Source organism: Mustelus asterias, chromosome 12 (assembly GCF_964213995.1).
Source record: "Mustelus asterias chromosome 12, sMusAst1.hap1.1, whole genome shotgun sequence".
Classification (NCBI taxonomy): Eukaryota; Metazoa; Chordata; class Chondrichthyes; order Carcharhiniformes; family Triakidae; genus Mustelus; species Mustelus asterias.
Genome location: NC_135812.1, coordinates 105,818,805 through 105,838,258, shown reverse-complemented (window position 1 = coordinate 105,838,258; position 19,454 = coordinate 105,818,805). Strand labels below are relative to the sequence as shown.

At 39.7% G+C, this 19,454-nt stretch overlaps 1 protein-coding gene across 2 annotated transcripts in view; it reads right to left on the bottom strand.

Moving 5' to 3' along the window:
- Window positions 1-19,454, bottom strand: part of tex2 (testis expressed 2) — a 147,203-nt gene that overhangs the window by 10,768 nt on the left and 116,981 nt on the right. For both annotated transcript variants that reach the window (XM_078225809.1, XM_078225808.1), the window contains exons 8-11: window positions 17,081-17,213; window positions 5,814-5,939; window positions 4,023-4,232; window positions 2,762-2,882 (exon numbers count right to left, since the gene is read on the bottom strand). In XM_078225809.1, coding sequence (XP_078081935.1) covers window positions 2,762-2,882; window positions 4,023-4,232; window positions 5,814-5,939; window positions 17,081-17,213 — 590 coding nt within the window. The remainder of the gene's footprint in view (window positions 1-2,761; window positions 2,883-4,022; window positions 4,233-5,813; window positions 5,940-17,080; window positions 17,214-19,454) is intronic.

Below are 19,454 nucleotides of genomic sequence, written 5' to 3'. Positions count from 1 at the left end.
AAAAGATTGAAAGGATGCAGAGGCGATTTACAAGGATGTTGCCTAGATTGAGTGGCATGCCTTATGAGGATAGGCTGAGGGAGCTCGGTTTTTTCCCCTTGGAGAGACGTAGGATGAGAGGAGACCTAATAGAGGTATATAAGATGTTGAGAGGCATAGATCGGGTGGACTCTCAGAGGCTTTTTTCCAGGGTGGAAATGTCTGCTACGAGAGGACACAGCTTTAAGGTGTTGGGGTGTAGGTACAGGGGAAATGTTAGGGGGAAGTTTTTCATACAGAGGGTGGTGGGCGAGTTGAATCGGCTCCCGTCAGTGGTGGTGGAGGCAAACTCAATAGGGTCTTTTAAGAGACTCCTGGATGAGTACATGGGACTTAATAGGATGGAGGGTTATAGGTAGGACTAAAAGGTCGGGATATGTTTGGCACAACTTGTGGGGCCGAAGGGCCTGTTTTGTGCTGTAGTTTTCTATGTTTCTATGTTAAACCTACTGGAGTTTTTTGAGGACGCAACTGGCAGAATAAATAAGAGTCGACCAGCGGATGTGATGGATTTGAATTTTCAGAAAGATTTTCAGAAAGTCCCACATAAGAGGTTAGTGTGGAAAATTAAAAGTGTATTGGATTGCGGATAATATATTAGCATAGATTGAAAATTGATTAGCAGACAGGAAACAGAGTAGGAATAAATGGATCCTTTTCGAAATGACAGGCAGTGACTCGTGTGGACTGACAGGGATCAGTGTTTGGGCTCCAGCTATTCACAATGTACATCAATTATTTGGATGAGGAAATCAAATGCAATATTTACAAGTTTGTCGATAACATAAAACTTGGTGGGAATGAGAGTGGTGAGGAGGATGTTAAGAGGCTTCAAGGTGATTTAGACAAGTTGAGTGAGTGGGGAAAAAACATGTCAGATGCAATATAACGCGATAAATGTGAAATTATCCATTTCAGATAAAGAAGCAGAATGGCAGAGTAATATTTAAATGGCGATAGATTGGGAAATGCTGACGTACAAAAGGGACCTGGGTGTCCTCATACACCAGTTATGAAAGCAAGCATGCAGGTAGAGCAAGTGCTTATATGTTGGCCTTCACTGCAAGAGGATTTGAGTACAGGAGCAAGGATGTCTTACAGCAGCTGTACAGAGCCTTGATGAAACCACACCTGGAATATTCTATGCAGTTTTTGTCCCCTTATCCAATAAAGAATATACTCGTCATTGAGGGAGTGCAGTGAAAGTTCACCAAACTGTTTCCTTGGATGGCAGAATTATGAGGGGAGATTGAGTCGACTGGAATTTCGAAGAATGAGAGCGGATCTAATTGAAACATATAAAATTCTCAGATGGCTGGACAAACTGGATGCAGGAGATGTTGTTTTCTCTGGCTGTGGAGGGGGGTGGGGAATGGGCAAGGGCAGGATATGGGGTAGGCCATTTAGGACTGAGATGAGGAGAAGCATCTTCACTCAGAGGGTGGCAAACCTGTGGAATTCCCTACCACAGAGGGCTGTGAAGGTCTAATCACTGAATACATTTCAGGAAAGAGATAGGTTTCGAGACTCTAAAGGTGCCAAGGAGTGGTGTTGAGACCATATCAGCCATGTTCATTTTGAATGGCGAAACAGGCTCGAGGGGTTGAATGGTCTACTTGTGCTTCTGTTTTCTATGTTTGCAGCCTCCATCGAGTTTTACTTGCATTATAAACAAAAGGATCATAAACTGAACTGTTATTGTTAGAAGTAAAACATTTACAACTTGTCAAGAATGTTAGAAATAATAATTTACTTAATAAGTTTAAAAACAAATTCCAGGCATTCTTCCACACCCTGTGCTAGTGAATACCACCAAGTCACATCAAAAATAACCAGTAAAGAACGGATGAAACTTAACCATTAGATTTACTGCAGCACTCAAATTAAAACTATACTTTTGGATGAAAATCTGTAGCAGCTTATCTAAATTACAAATACTCCAGTGTATGTGTACATGGCATATTTCAACATTAACTAAAGAAAATGTTCTATGGTGTAAAGGAGGATAGCTAACAATACTTTCCATATAAAAGTTCTTCCTTGTGTATTACCATGTGGACTGTCACTTCTGCTGAGAAATCTGGCTTTTGGTAGGCTACAGGGAAACCTCTAAATTGCAGGTGAAAGTCAGAACAGAGCCAGGAATAATCTCTCCGAGGCCAGTCTTCTGTCACCATCATCCTTCATTTACAACACGCTCAAAGTGCCGCTGGGTGGCTACAGTGCACAGGTCAGCTCTGGGGTCCTTCAACTGGCGGCCTGAGTGGAGCCAGCTGGTTTAAACCCCCGCTGCTCCTTCCCTATTGGGCGAGCCTCGACTCGCCTCATAGGGGAGCTTGTATTCTACGAGGCCTTGGAGAAATCTATTGACGATCCCCCGTGACCGTCATAACACAGGGAGTGTGAAGAACTTTTACATGAAACGAGTGGTAATAACCTGGAAGTTGCTGCCTATGAGTGTGGTGGAGCAGAGACGTGAATGATTTCAAAAGGAAATTGTTGAGCACTTGAATGAAAAAATAATTGTAGGCCATGGGGATAGAGCAGAGGAGTGGGACCAACTCAATTCTCCAAAGGGAGATGGCATACACTTGATAGGCTGAATGGCCTTGTTCTATGTCATAATGACATTATTTAACAGGGAGAGTGCATAAAGGAAGAGGGCTAGAAAGAAGCATGGAATGGCAGTGAAGTTTTCAGATATACTAAATAAGTTTCTTACCTGGAACTCTTGTTCAAGTTTCTTTTCTATCCAGTCAGTAACATGTGCAAAAGTAACTTCCCGCTCACCCAGTTTGGGTCGTGCTTTTAACTCTAGGTGTGGTGGCATTCTGAAACCATACCTTTAAACAAGAATTAAAGATCTCATCAGTCAACTTCAGAAACTTTAAAGCAAAATAATAAACCAGGTAATAGATTTATCAGCATTATGGAAACTTAAATCCACAGAGAAGCAATAGGACACAACAATGATTAACAGAACGACAAAATGTACTTCAGCTAACATACTGATAAGGTTCAAGTTAAACAGACACTTGGTTTGCAAGTTTATCTGATCATCGATAACAAAAGTTCAAACTTCCAGCATTACCAAGTGCACCCTCCCCCGACCCCGTGATGCCAGTATCTGTAAACCTCCTCCCCAGGATGCTGGCAGATGTTAACATCTCCCCCACAATGCCAGCATCTGTAATTCCTCCCCCCAAACACGATGCCAGCATCTCCCACATAACCAGCATCTGCATCCCCGCCTCCCACGATACTAATATCTGTACTCCCCCCCCCCCCACCATGGTATCAATATCTGTCCCCTGCCTCCACCATCAGTATCTGAAATATGTAAATAAAAGAAATAGGGGATGTGGGCCATTCAGTTCCTTGAACCTGCTCTGTCACGGCTGATCTTCTACGCCATCTCCACACTCTTGCCCTATCCCTTGCTTCCCTTGATCTGACTCAACATATCATTTGCTTTCCCCAATTGCTTTGTGTATTTGATGACACGGTCTTTGTGATTTCAGGCCCACTCTTAACTGCTCTCTCAAATGACTGAGCGACAATGGTTCAAGGTGGGGGGGGGGGGGGCGGCTCACTCCCAGCTTCTCAAGAGTAATTCAGGGTGAACAAGAAATGCTGGCCTTGCCAGCAACATCTATTTCCCATGAATGAATAAATAAAAGCTGCACTGCATTTCCTTCCCTCAAATAGCAGCATTCCAGTTTGGAATACCAATAAGACAAACTCCAGCCTGGATATAAAATCATATTAAACAACAAAGGATTGGCATGTCACAGACGAACAAAGTCCCACATTCTATGGCAGGCAATGGAAAAAGCCAATCTATGTTTTCTTACATATTTAGCGATCTCATCACTTCAAAAATGCATAATAGAGTTAATGCAGTAGTGGGTGACCACCTATAAAATTGCCTTGTAGAACCAGAGTGCAATTCCATTGAAATTTGTAAGTGAGCTTTCCCTTACCATATTCTGTCAGTAGGTGGTGGTGGAATATTCACAGCTAATGTTCCTTTACACTCCTGAACCTCGACTGTTAACAGCAGTGGTGTATTCGAGACCTCTTCAATTTTCTTCTTAATAAATTCTGTTTCTGTGGCTTTCTGGAAATACTTTGACTTTGTAATTTTATCCACAAGTCTCATTATCTTGCTTGGTCGATGTCCTCCCACATATCTGCACGTGGAAAATAGTTCATTTCTTATCACTGAGCATTCTGCATATTTCCATTTTGTTTAATTCCATGGTAATGGATATTTCTAAATAAACAGTTTTCCCATACATTGAATATTCATGGCATCTTCAAACATTAATTCTGAAATTCATTTGTGTTGATGGATTACTGATGGTGCGGAATCATGTTGAAAAAGCAAATGAAATACACCAAGGATGGAAATCATGTGTGCTTGCCATGGGGCGGCACGGTAGCACAGTGGTTAGCACTGCTGCTTCACAGCACCAGGGACCCGGGTTCAAATCCCAGCTTGGGTCACTGTGTGGAGTCTGCATGTTCTCCCCGTGTCTGTGTGGGTTTCCTCCGGGTGCTCCAGTTTCCTCCCACATTTTGGAAAACATGCTAGTTAGGTGCATTGACTCAAGGCGACTAGGGGAATTCCATAGTAACTTAATTGCAGTGATAATGTAAGCCTTACTTGTGACTAATAAAATAAATTTTTCAAAACTTTTAACTTTTGAATGTTTATATTCTTGTAACTCACCTTTAACTCACAAACTGAGAATGTAACTCTTGACTATTCTAAAATTAGTAAAATGAAACAAAATTTACACCTTGCTGCAGGATTTGGAATTGCAGCAGAACTGGTTGGTTCTGTGGAGCGTAAACTATTACAGCCCTCTGACAGTGCTATAATGAGAAAGCAGGTGCACCTTCATCTATATTTTTGCAACCATAATCACCTTTATTAAAGGAAATATGATGCTGTCATGATCCACATTAGAGTGAATCATATTACAGTCATCAGAAACCTGAACATTTTATCCAGGATCTTATTACATATTGTATGATAGACAGAAAGTATACACTGCTTTGGAAAGGCAGGGTTTGTTGCTTAAATGTTTCACATAAAACTTTCTCACTTCCATCAAACCATACACATGTGTGCAGGGTGGGGTAAAGGAAGTGCGTCCTGGTAGTGCACTATCCAACAGCTGCTTGAACAGCACCATTTATTGAGCTACAGACCAGGCTGCCAACTTTCAATCTCAGCTGGAAGCAATCCATAGGGCAAGGAGAAGAGAAAGTAAATGCAATTAAACAAGATGTGCAAAATTATTTTAAAGCTATCTAATATCCCAGAGTACCACAAATCTCTCGCATATGATTTATGGCGAATCAGCAATTCTTTCAGAGCAACTGGATTAATAAAACAGATTATATGGTGGGTAGAGTTCACTCTACAAGAGATATACTAGGATGGAACATTTCTAATATCTGGTTAAATGTCACTGAAATGTTCAGTGATTTTATTATTATTCTCAGTCTCAATTGACCTACCATTTTAACCACCATTAAAAAGGCATGCTGCACAGCCACCCAATACTCCCTTTCTCCCCCTTTGTTAATGATTGTGTTGCCAATGCAGTAATCACATTGTTTTAAAATTAGAATCAATTTGGAACATAAACAATTAGAATAAAGATAATCTTATTCTATGTGAGTGACAAAAAACACAGATCAATTAATGCACATTTAAGTTACTTTATAATGTACAATAAAATGTTACTTAATATTCATACCCTTCTGCAGCTGCTGCTAAAGTCTTGTCTCCTCCCAGCATATCCTGTGCATCTTCTTCATCTGAAGAACCAGCACTTGAGGACTCCTCATCACTATCAGCAAGACAATAGGCTTTTGGTCTACTCCTACATGAGGAGCATTGGAGGAGAAAGAAAAACAGGTTCAAACAATCATCCTGTTCCACATTATATTTTTATGAAGATTAAACCAAATAGGATCATGCAGAGGAAAGCTATAAAAAGTATTGTGAAAATTAAATTATTTTGCTCCCTAAAAGTTGAATTTTATTTCGATCCCAAAGGGTTTTCCAAAACATACAATGGTGGAAATTTATATTTTCTGAAACTACCCAATCTATTCTTTTAAAAACACGTAAATATAGCGTTCCCTGTAAAGAAATCACCACACTTTCTCAATCTAAAAGGAATTAATTCTAAAAGAGATTCTACCAAGATGTATAGTTTCTTTTCTTTCATTCCTAACTTTCCTCCATTGCCATAATTCTTTTGAAGGTTGGGGTAAGATTTAATCAGCAGCTGCCCTTCAGTATTTCACCAAAATGGCATTCTTTATGAAGAAATATCAAAAGTAAATACCGAGAAACATCAGAGACAACTCCAAAGATACTTCGTCAAGGAACTGAATCCAGGCATTCCTGGTCGAGTGAGTCAGTACACAACATGGTGCATTTACAAACAGAGCTCTTGGGGAGGGAAATACACTTTCCCTAATTTCTTGGTAACTACATGAGGGATTCCCAGTGTGCAGGTGTGATTGTGTACTTTGGAATTTTATGTTTCCATGGGATGAATGGATAGATGCAAGTGGTCAATTTAGAAAAAGCCTAGCTTGCAATGCTTCAGAATCATAAAAACATTAAACACAAGATTTTGACATCTGTGTTGAAGACTTGCATGGATTTAAGAATAACAGAGTAAATTTTGTTTAAATTTCTATCCTAATGATATTGCAGCTATGTAAGCACTTCCAGGTATAAATGAGTTGGGAATCTATTCTGTGAAGTCCACAATGAGCATTAACTTCATTTTTATACTTGATATTTACTGACAGTGATGTGTAATATTTGTGTGTAATTGTTATGCTTCATCATTAGAGATAGATATAATTCCTAAGTTTATTAAGTGTTAATTACTTGCTGTTTATTGGATACAGTCAACGGTGAAAATATTTACAAACTATCACTGATTTGGTAAATTCCCCACACACCTTCAATTTTGTTCCATAGAGAAGGGGCATTTTAAGTGATGCAAGAAAGCTTAGACCCATTTTGGCCCTACCCTTCCTCTACAGATGATGTAACATTGGTAAACGTGTTCTTGAGGCTACAAATGTCATTCAATACTGGGCCATAATCCCCTAGTTGAGAGTCCAACACTTTTATCATTGCAGTATTTAAACTGCCTCAACATTATAAAATAAATAGCTCAAATTATTTCTATGCCCAACACTACTTGATTTATTATTTCAATTAAGCTTCAAGATCCACTGTTTTTATAACATTGGCATCAGAATTCATCTCTGTAAATTAGTTGCACTGTGTAGCAGAGATGGAGTATTTTCAATGGAGAAAAAACTATTAAAGGTTACCTCAGAGAAAAGTTCAGAGGATGCATCATATAATATCTGATTGGAAATTCAACATATGGGAAAATACAGGACTTAGAAAGAGTTCAGTAGGGAACTGGATGGCACTGTGGGTAAAACTATCCTTTTACCTCTGAGACCCGGCATCAAATAGAGACCAGACTGTTGGGATGAAAGAGTCCTCTGTCTGCTGGCTGTAATGAAATGAGTCTGGTCAGTCTCAACCTATTTTTTTAAAATGGGTGCAGGTCCATATTCCAAAACTGCCAACAATTTAACACCAACTGGCAATCTCAAGCACACCAAGTATACAGGAAAGCTGATGTGGAAAATGGCAATGCCGCACTTTTGCAATATGGGATACTCCCTGAACTTAGCACTAGGACATTGCTGAGACCATGTAGAGGGATATGTAGCATCTGGCTGTAACTTTGAATGCTTGGAGTTTCTGTTGAGAGTAAAAACAGCAAAACCTTTTTGTTTTTAAGTTAATATTTCTAATTATGAGTTGTTCAAACATTTTAGAATATAATGCAAATGTTAATTTATTTAAAGAAAGGAGGAAGAGTAAATTGTTACCCATCCAGTTGTTGCAAATATACATTAATATGTTTATTTCTTTTCTAATAAAATGTGAATGTTTCACTGTGCAATCTTTAAGTTTGCTACAGCCATGACAGACATAGCATTTACAGCTGACAGCGATTATAATAATGTATATTTTCACAAATGCATCAAATGGATACAACAAAAAGAAAAAATGAAATAGACATTTAATAAGTAGTCAAATTAACATGTTTAAATCAGCAGTTTGACTAAATAGTTGCTAAGGGCTGGCTTTATTGCAGGTTGTAAGATGTTTTATAACTACACTTTCCCAAATTAATTTTGAAGACAGTTTACTTATATCTACAGTGCTGGACTTTCAACTAGGATGCATTCCTTTTGAATTCTCAGTCTCAATTAGAGTTTGTGTTTCCCTTGCATAAGGCAGTGATGGTATAAATAGCAAAATCTTCATTTATGAACATAATAGCTTCCTCATTTCAACAAGTGATCTGTGGTTATTTCCATTATTATAGGATGACTCTTCAAATCCTTTATAATTTGGCATCCACCTAATGTTTCAGTATTCTAAATGGTTACTGTACTGCAATTTTCCAAATTGTCCTATCACAAAAGACGATGCAAGGTATAATGCACATTTTTGTAGGTTTGATTCAAACTATGTGAACTTGGGTTACTGAGACTTACAGGCAACAGTTCAAGGGAGAACACCCTCAGAAAATTTACCTATCCATCCCAGGAGGCTGTGTTGCTTAGACACTGATCTGGATAATGGCTTAGCTGCAACTTGTTTACTGTATTAAATTCACTACAGTCCCTTTAAAAAATCATGTTAGCATACACGCTCAGAAAAAAACCGCATGCTTACCAAAATGCAAAGATGTAAAGGGGAACCGTCATCATGGGAGAAGAACCGGGAGAGCAATGTCTCAAATGTCAATTATTATCACATGCAAATAAAATATCTCAGTACAAGTTACATCCTTGTATATTTCAGAATTGAGACTTGTCTTGTCAAATACTTTTCTATGACGATGCCCCTTTAGTAACAGGCCATTATGGACAGATAATTCCATGCACACGCAGGATCAAGTAACAATGTTTACTTTTTGAATGGAATATTGACAGAAATACATTCCCACAGCTTACAAATGCTATATGGATTGTATATTACAATTACCACTCACCAGAATCACACAAATCCACAGATGATTCCGATCAAACACATTATAAATGGAGAAATGAAGGAAAAATGTATAAACAGAAGTTAGTGAAAACAGACCTTCTTTCAACTGAAAAGCACACACAATTGTGCAAAGAGTTGGTATTTTAATTTTAAATAAATTCATCTTGTGTTACGTATACAAGATAACACATTGCTGCATGTGCGTGTGTGTGTGTGTGTGTGTGTGTGTGTGTGTGTGTGTGTGTGTGCGCGCGACAGTGGTATGGTAATGTTATTCGACTAGTAATCCAGAGACTTGGGGCGATGCTCTGGAGACATGGGATAAAATCTCACCAGAGCAGCTGGTGGAATTTAAATTAATGGGTGGGATTCTCTGGTCTTGTCTGCAGCAGGAACCATTGCAAGCATGAATGAAAAATGTGGCGTTCCAGCCAAAACTCCATTCACTTTCAGCGGTATCGGAAAATTCCATCCCCGAACGAGGACAAACTATTTCGGCCAATAAATCTGGAATTAAAAGTTAGTCTCAGTAATGGTCACCGTGAAGCTATTAACAATTGTCATAAAAACCCATCTGTCCTTGAGGGAAGGAAATGTCATCCTTACCTGGTTTGGCCTACATGTGAATCCAGACCCACAGCAATGTGGCCAACTCTCAAGTGCCCTCTGAATCAACCTAGCAAGCTTCAGTTCAAGGGCAATAAGGAATGGGCAACAAATACTGGTCTTGCCAGCAACACCCACATGCCATGAAAGAATAAAACAACAATGTGTGTGCGTAGATAGCTTGTTAATAAATGCATTTTAAAAAAATGAAACTTTTGGAAGGTATTTCCAGTTAAACAAATTATCAAAGCAAACAAGCGAAATGGTGGAATACATGAAAATCACAACAGACTTAACATTTCACACAAAGGTGAAGCAAATTTTGGGAGATGGGTTGGGAGAGAAATTGATACATCAGATTCCTCACAACCCAGAGCGATAAAATAGAAGTAATTTTTCTGCTTCTTGGTTGTAAAGGTGTTGTTTGAAATGAGTTGGATGGTGGCAATCATCGCCACCCTCCTCCTCCGCCTGACTGAACTTGTTCTCACATTGACCAACTTCTCCTTTATCTAATTTCCTCCAAGTAAAAGGTGTGGCTATGGGTACCTGTATGGGTGCACTCTCCCCCTTCCTTTTCTCGGCACATTGATGACTGTATCAGTGCCATTTCTTGCTCTCAGCCTCAACTAGAAGATTTCATTAACTTTGCTTCCAATTTTCACCCTTCTCTCACCTTTACATTGTCCATCCTAGACTCTTCCCTTCACTTCCTCTGTCTTCATTTCTGGGTATATAATATCAATGAATATTCAATAAAAGCCAATGAATCCCAACAGTTACTTTGACTACAATTTTTCAAATACTACTTCTAAGGGTTCCATTCCATTCTCTTTGTTTCGCCATTGCATTTGTTCTGATGAGGCAACCTTCCATAGGAACATAGGAGCACACTTAGGCCATTCAACTCTTTGAGCCTGCTCCACCATTTGATAAGATCATGGCTGACGTGACTGTGATCTCAAATCCACTTTCCTCTCTACCCCATAGCCTCCTCGTCGATGATAAATCTAACTCAGTCCTGAATGAATTCAATGACCCAGACTCCATTGCTGTCTCATGAAGAGAATTCCACAGACTAAGACTCTCAGAAAAAACATTTTCCTTACCTCAATCTTTAAAAGAGACATCTCCTATTCTTAGACCGTGTCCCCTAGTTCTAGTCTCCTCACAAGAGGAAACATCCTCCCAGTTTCCATCCTATCAAGTCCCCTCAGGATCCTATATGTTTCAATAAGATCACCTCATCCTTCTAAACTCCATTGGGTCCAATCTGTTCAGCCTATCTTTATAAGATAAACTCTTCAACCCAGGAAAGAGTTGAATGAAACTTCTGTGAGCTGCTTCTAACACAATTATATCCTTTTTAGGAACAAAGGGACATAGCAGCAGGAGTAGGCCATTCAGCACCCCCCCCTAAAGAATTGAGGAAAGTGCAGAGAAATTAAATATACAGTTTGTGTCTGTCTTCACGGAGGAAGATACAAAATGTTGGGGAACCGAGGGTCAAGTGAGGCATTAATATTAGTAAAAAAAAGTAGTGCTGGAGAAATTAACAGGGTTGCATGTTGATAAATCCTCTGGACCTAATGAATGTTTAAGAGGTGGATGATCATCTTCCAAAATTCTGTAGATTCTGGAAAGGTGCCTGCAAATTGGAGGGTAACAAGTGACCCTACTATTTAAGAGAGAAGGGAGAGAACACATTGAAATCTACAGACCTGATAGCCTGACATCAGGAGTGGGGCAAATGCTAGAATCTATTGTGAAGGATGTGATACTGGGGCACTTAGAAAGTAATGGTGAAATTGGGCAGAGTCCAGAGAAATCATGTCTGACAAATCTGATTTTTAAAAAAAAGGATATTAAATAAGGGAGAATCAGTGGATGTGACGGATTTGGATTTTCAGGAAGTTTCAGTTAAAATCCCACACAAAAGGTCTGGAAACAATCCATGGTTGGATCACTTTTTCCATTAGTTTGTGGCACTTAAAGGAATATAAATTGGTTGTAAACAATGTATTCATTCTTTAGGAGGCTTTGCCTATCTTCCATCATACCTACTAATGTAGTTCCCCAATCTACCTCAGCCAATTTACCCCCTCATACCTTCATAATTTGCTTTGTGTAGATTATTCCAGCCTCTGTATTCAACGGATCATCTTCCAACATTTCTGCCACCCCCAGTACACAGGAATTAGGAGCAGAAGCAGAAAGCAGGCAAATTCAGCCCCTTGAGCCTGCTCGTCATTCAGTCAGATCATGGCTAATCTCGCGCTGGTCTCAAATCCACACAATGCCAAACATATCTTCATTCTATTTTTCAGCATTCCAAAGGGACCATTCTCTGTAATACCCTGGTCCACTACTCAATCATTCCCAACATCCCATGCCCTTCCCATGGCATAATTCCCTGCAAGTGCAGAAGGTGCAGCACCTAGCCTATTGCCCCCTCTTCTCACCCTTCAAGGCCCCAAACATTCCTCCCAGGTGAAACATGTACCTCTTTCAAGTTAGAATGCTGTATTCGCTGTCCACAATGCAGGAGAGTAAACACATATTGGACGATCTTGCGAAAGCCTCCATAAAATCTGCAAGCATGACCCTGGGCTTCCAGTTGCCTGTAGTTTTAATTCTCCGCTTTGCTCTCACACTGAGCTCTCTCTGTCCTTGGCCCACATCGCAGTTTTCCAATGAAGCCTAACGCAAGCTTGTTTTGCTTTCGGACTGCAACTGCTCATCATTCTGCCATTCATATCTCCTCTAGACACATCTTTTGTTTCTTTACTGTCCCATTACCACTACATTTGGCCTTGCACCATCAACTATTTTGTTATTTAATTTCTCCTATCCTTTCACAGACCTTCCCTTTTGTTCCTTTTCCATCCTTCTCCTTTAACTAGTTTAAGATTTAATTTCTAACTTTTCCCAATTCTGATGAAAGATCATCCAACTGAAACATTAACTCTGTTTCTCTCTTCACAGATGCTGCTGAGTATTTCCAGCATTTTCTATTTTTATATACTTTTCATGCAGTTTGACTACTAACCAGCTTGATACTTTTAAAGTATAGTTAGTTAGCCACTTAAAGAACACTACTCTTCTATTGTTTATTCAAGTAGTATTTTACTTTATTTTATAAAGTCATAACATTGACTAACGTTGGGTGGAAACATGTAAATGCAGACTTACTCACTTCTTTGTAAGTTACAATTCTGTTGGATAGTTTGTGCTTTCACCATTTTCATAATGAAACAAAGAGCTGTCATTGCATTCGAGTTTCTCAAGTTGATAAAGTGAAATGTTGTAAAGTGATAGGAGGTTCACGTGGAACATAAGCACCGGCATAAAGCCACTACATCGAATTATCTGTTTCTGCATTGTAAATACTATGCAAGAAGTTTAAGTTCAGGAACTTGCATCCTGTAGCAAGGATACTGCACGCAGAGAATGGATGGTGGACATTCAAGAGAAGGAAATCTGAAGTGGACCATAACATTACAAAGAAAGGAGGAATAAATTGGGGGCAACTACTTTACTAGAACAGAGAATGATCTAACAGATGTTTTCCATGTTATGAAATGTTTTTAATGAGTAAAAAGTAAAGTATTACTTCCACAGCCTGTATATAAAATACACATAAAACATGGAATGCTGTACAAGGCAAGTATCAAGGCAGAGACATTGGGGGTAATTTTAACCTAACCCATAAAAAGGGAATGAGACAGGATTGGGTCGCTCACCTGTTTAATACACAAATTGATTTTATGCTCCATTGAAGTTAAAGAAATGCAAAGTTAGGCAGAGTATAAAACAGATATTTAACTTGTACCGAACCGTTCCTGCTGGGCTGCTTAAGTTAAAATTATCTCAGATGCAGATTTGTCTTTTCACTATCAGGGCAGGGTGTAAAGGGGAAAAACAGACAGGGAGGAGCACCATTAACAGAACTCACCCCATTTTCTTTTATTTACTTGAAGGAAAATCAGGCAGACTCCACTACACATGCAATCGTTGCTGCCTGATTTTCCTTTCTCTGCTCTGCCCAGGTGACATTTTATGTCCTGACAGGATAGACATAAACATCATTTAAAAAAAGAACTGAACAAGTATTTGAAAGGGTACATGTGGGGGTTCACGTGATGTGAGCGCAGGAATGGCTGTGTTTCCATGAGCTCTGGTGCTATTCATCTTTTAATCCTTTCATTTATCCTGATGCACAGCCCAGGAGAGCCTAATCTTGAAGTGAAAACTCCATACTCTGTCCCAGGAAGAATTCTGGTCAAGTTTTGGGACAAAATGCTGAATAAGGTGATGAGAGAAGCAGCCAAAGACTGCCAGGGTGGAGCCGAGCCCTCAATATGGCAATTTGGTTCTTGACCTGGCGATGTCAAAAGCCATTATGATTACTTATAGACAACAAACTCGGCGCTTTGGAACAGAGGTTCAGTGTTCAATTGCTGAACTGCAGAGTATCAACAAGAAGCTAAATGAAGTGGAAGGAAGAATCATTATCATTGAGACTGCAGTTTCCTCAGTTGAGGTCCGCTTTCAATCCTTGGAAAACCAGCTAAATGGTATGTCAGATGAGAGCCGGGGCCGGAGGAGTGCCCCTATGACCAGCTTTCCTGTAAGGAGCTGAGGGCATGCTCCTAGCTAAATGTTTTGAAAACTGACTAACACGTTTTCTAATTCTTGACACGAAAGTATTAATCTTGAAGGGGCACATCATATCCTATTTACAAGGCCTGACCCCGACCGGTAGTCATGCGTTGCCATAGCTTTGATTGCAGATGTTTCGATGAAGTTGGAAAGCATTTGAAAGTGATCCGAATGCAGTTTGCCCTGCTTTATCCTGCTACCGAGGGCGACTTCTGATGGATCCTTAATGCTGTTTGACAATCCTACTAAGGATTTGATATCTCTAAATGCCATGGATGGCAATAAATTGGAGTCATAATCTGCATTTCATTGCTAATCCTGGACTTTACGCTTTTTCGTTACACTCCTCTTTTGATTTTGTGATGTTATTTATCATGTTATGATGTGGAGATACTGGCGTTGGACTGGGGTAAACACAGTAAGAAGTTTAACAACACCAGGTTAAAGTCCAACAGGTTTATTTGGTAGCAAAAGCCACAAGCTTTCGGAGCCTTAAAGCTCCGAGCATGCCCTCAGCTCCGAAAGCTTGTGGCTTTTGCTACCAAATAAACCTGTTGGACTTTAACCTGGTGTTGTTAAACTTCTTACTGTATTTATCATGTTGACAGGGGTGATCTAGTATATGAGCACCAAGGCAAAATCCGCCCGTCATCCTTTGAAAACCGGGGTCGTCCATTTGTTCATAATGGAATGCATCCCTTGGCATGTTCCTTTAATTACTCCAAGCTAAAGACACAAATTTGGGCTTGTTATGCCAGGGGTGCAAGGTGGCATGGGGGACAACCTGCATTCTGGGCCTGTGTCAAAATTGATTCCTAATGGTTTAATATCCTTAAAGAGCTTGAGTGTGTTGGGAAACATGCTGAGTAGGTTGTATGGCTGTGCAATATTTATCCTTTTTTTCTTCTGATAACCCTTGCATTTATAATGGTGGTATATACTATGTGGGTGTTTCATAGAAATCATAGAAATCATAGAAACCCTACAGTACAGAAAGAGGCCATTCGGCCCATCGAGTCTGCACCGACCACAATCCCAACCCCCATATCTACCCACTAATCCCTCCAACCTACGCATCTCAGGACACTAAGGCAATTTTTAGCACGGCCAATCAACCTAACCTGCACATCTTTGGACTGTGGGAAGAAACCGGAGCACCCGGAGGAAACCCACGCAGACACGAGGAGAATGTGCAAACTCCACACAGACAGTGACCCAAGCCGGGAATCGAAGCCTTGTATGGAATGCCTTGTATCTTTGTTTGTGCAGTTTGTTTCTGTATTTTTGTTATTTTGGGGTCAGAGAATCTCTGATGGGCTCTTGTAAAGGTGCCGACAGAGCACATCCTGGGAAAAGACACTGGCCAGAATTTTACTACCCCGCCAGCCACGGGAATCAGAGCGGGCGAGGGGTGGATAATGGGAAGGTCCGTTAACCTCGGGTGGGATTTTACGGTTTCGGGACGAGTGAGGCTGTAAAGTCCCACCCATTGTTTCATATCAATGGCAACGCTGATGTAGCTGGAGATGGAAGTAGTATGCTTTGGTACGCAACTAAGTGTGGTGCGAGAATCTTTGGTTGACCAGTCTTTTCTATACCTGTGTCATTATCCTATATTTAACTTGGCTGAATACGCAGTACTGTAGCTACTTTGAAAATCCTGAATGTAAGCTACGTGGCTCTGTCTCTAGTCTCCTATAAGTGAGGGCATGCACCATTATGCCAAGTACTCATGGCTTTACCTTGTTACCCTGTTTTCCGCCAATTCTGAAATATTCTTTTATCCTTGTATCTTTGGAGGCACCATTTGTAATAAATAATGAATGGTCCAAACCAACTGCATTGGTGCTCTGTCTCTTTCTGTATGTATATGTGGAAAAATGATTATGCTGTACTGTGTCAATTCTTGAAGGCATGTTGTGTTGTATTGTTCGTTAAAAAGGGGTATGTATAAGAGTGTGAAGAAATCATTGAAATGGGAAAAAGTCAATAGCTCTTGGTTGAAGAGCTCGCGCTTGCATAGACAATACTCGGCAAATGGCCTCCGCTGTTGTTGTAATATCCATGATACTTTGATTTTTTAATAATTTGTCAGCATTGATAGCAAATGTAATTCTACGTATTATGTTGAGTAAAAGATAAAGTACTGTCCTCCAGAAACAATTTCAAAACTACAAGCAAACATACGTAATACATTCCAGGCCAACTATTCAATCAAGAAAAACTCAGATAGAACTCAAAGACAAAGTGAGTTTTGACTTGTAGTTTAGGGGAGAGGAGGACTTGTAAGCTCCTTTTCAGCAAACGGATACATTTAGTGTCAAGGAGCTTCTTCATAAGAAGAAGCTGAAAAAGGTTCTTGCATGCTAGACGGTAAGAAAAAGGCAAGGATAATGTTGTATTTCCTGATATTCTGCCAGTTGCATAGAGCTCTTTAGTATATAATCAAGAAAACTAATTCTATTCAGCAATGAGATTGCATGCCTCATCACTGCCAAATATCCATTACAGTCCATTTCCATTATGTCTTTAGCTTGGCATGCAATACGAGAAATGGCTTCACATTGTACTTGGTGCCTAAAGGACTCTTTCCTTTCAGTGCAGTGCCAGAAAATCAAATTTTGATTTAAGAAATCTTACCCTTCTTTGCCAATGTCGCCTACTTTATATGCTTCTCCCAAAGGCTCCTTTCCCAGTTTGGTCAGGTTCATTTTAGTTTCCAAGGTCATTAGAAATGATCCATTGTAAGAAATCTCCAGATCAATCCACAATCCTGAAAAAAAAATATGGCTGAGTAACTGTCGCGAGAGAAGCAGTCTTCAAATGATACCCAAATTTTATCTTTTCAGCCAACTACTATGCGTAATTATTTGGGTAAAAGCTAACCGAAATAAGACAAATTAAAATGTGTATACATGATGAATAACCCACATTAATTTATTCAATGAGCTTTGTTATCAGGAATGTGCAATGTACGGACAAGAACTGTATTAGAATTAGATTTCACCAAGAATGGCAATAGGAATATGCACCCTGCCTCAATCATGTTACAATGGAGCCAATTTAAATTTACAGTTCCACAAACTATTTCTGGTCAATTGTAAAGAAAAATTGTTACAAGTTACTGCTACTTTCACAGCTCAATAACTGTCATGTAAAGTGGTACATTAGGATTCAGAATTAACAGAACTGCTCAGACAACAATGCCAATGTTGATCACAATTCCACAACTGTCTCTTGCAAATTAGATTACAGAATTGGGAATTTACTGCACTTTTATGGTTAAATAAGTCTCAAGACTCTTTACAAGTAAAAGGATTGAGAAACAGACAGCAAATCATTAAGTAAGAGAAACATGGTTATTCCCAGCATTTTCTGCTTTCACTATGGAAATTTATAGCGTTCTTAAAGACAATGAACCTATCCTTTAGGATGCCAAAATGGTAAATCTGTGTACATGACAAATATAATTCTAACTGGAATTATACCCCAAACACCAGCCTCAATACAGATACACATAACAATTTGATGCCACTTCTATTACTCATTGACCTATTCAAAAATGCTATTTTATGCTCCTCACATTCACGTGGTTATAAGAACTGGAGATATTTTCTTTGCTCCCATAGCATCTACCATTTCATCGCCTGATTTTGTGATAGAGTCAGAAGAATGAAATAAACTGCTTCAGCATCTTTTAATAAGAAGATTAACAATTCCATTGACACAGGGTAGTTTAAAATATGCTGTCATACAAAGCTCTTTGTGGTAAGTAATTCATTGTAAGCACACATGAAAGAGCTCTGAGCTATCTGCCAGGAAATTTTAAACGGTAAACTAATTTCTCAGATGGGTTATGTCACAGGTTAGTTTCTGCCAGAGCTGCTACATCACAAACTGTGATAGAAGCCTGAGTGAATGAAAGTCAGGTCTAAATGTTCAAAATAAAATACATCTGGACAACTTCCACCTAATTAGGATTCCACAACATTTTAACCATCATCAAATCCTGTATAAATTAGCAAACACATTCAGATAGCTCTTGTTAGCAATGCAAAAATTACATTGATGTAGTCGTAAAGGGTGTGTTGCTGAGTTTAAAGCTAAAATGACTGCCTCATCTGTCCCCAGTCTCAGTACTTTAATCTCAAAGTCTAGTGAACAAGGTACCGGTGAAACCACATCTTGAGTATTGTGAGCAGTTTTGGTCCCCTTATTTAAGGCAAGATATTATTTCATTGGAGGCAGTTCAGAGAAGGTTCACCAGGATGATCCCCAGTATGGAGTGACTGTCTTATGAGGAAGCTCGTTGGAATTTAGAAGAACGTGAGGTGATCTCGTTAAAACATATAGGATGCTTAAGGGGCTTGACAGGGTAAATGCTGGGAGGATGTTTTATCTCATGGGAGAGTCTAGGACCACAGGGCATAGTCTCAGAATAAAGAGGCATCAATTTAAGACTGAGATGAGGAGGAATTTCTTCTCTCAAAGGGTTGAGAGTCTTTGGAACTCTGTGCCACAGAGCTGTGGGGGCAGAATCCTTGTGTATATGTAAGGCTGAGATAGATAGATTTTTGATAAGGGAATAAAGGGTTACAGGGAAAGGCAGGTAGGTGGACATGGGGAATGTTGGGTCAGCCATGATCCTATTGAATGGCAGAGCAGGCTTGAGGGGCTGAATGACCTACTCTTGTTCCTATTTCTCTTGCTTTATAGTTGAAGAAAAATTTATAAGAAAAGGTAAATTTTCCATTTTGATCATTATCAGCGTGTGGCTCTTATCAACGAACACAATTTCAAAAGGGAGGCAGCACCATTTTCTTGGTCCATTTCCTCCATTGAATCCACTGATGTGGACAAGACACAGCCCAGGATCTGCCTTACAGCAGAGAACTCTTCAACTCAATGCCAGCAGTGATGGTCTGTTGTCGAAGGCACTGTCTCCATGTGGCATGTACCAAATCCACCACCAACCCTGATGGTTCAAGCAAAGCACTAGCTCAATGGCTGTTTG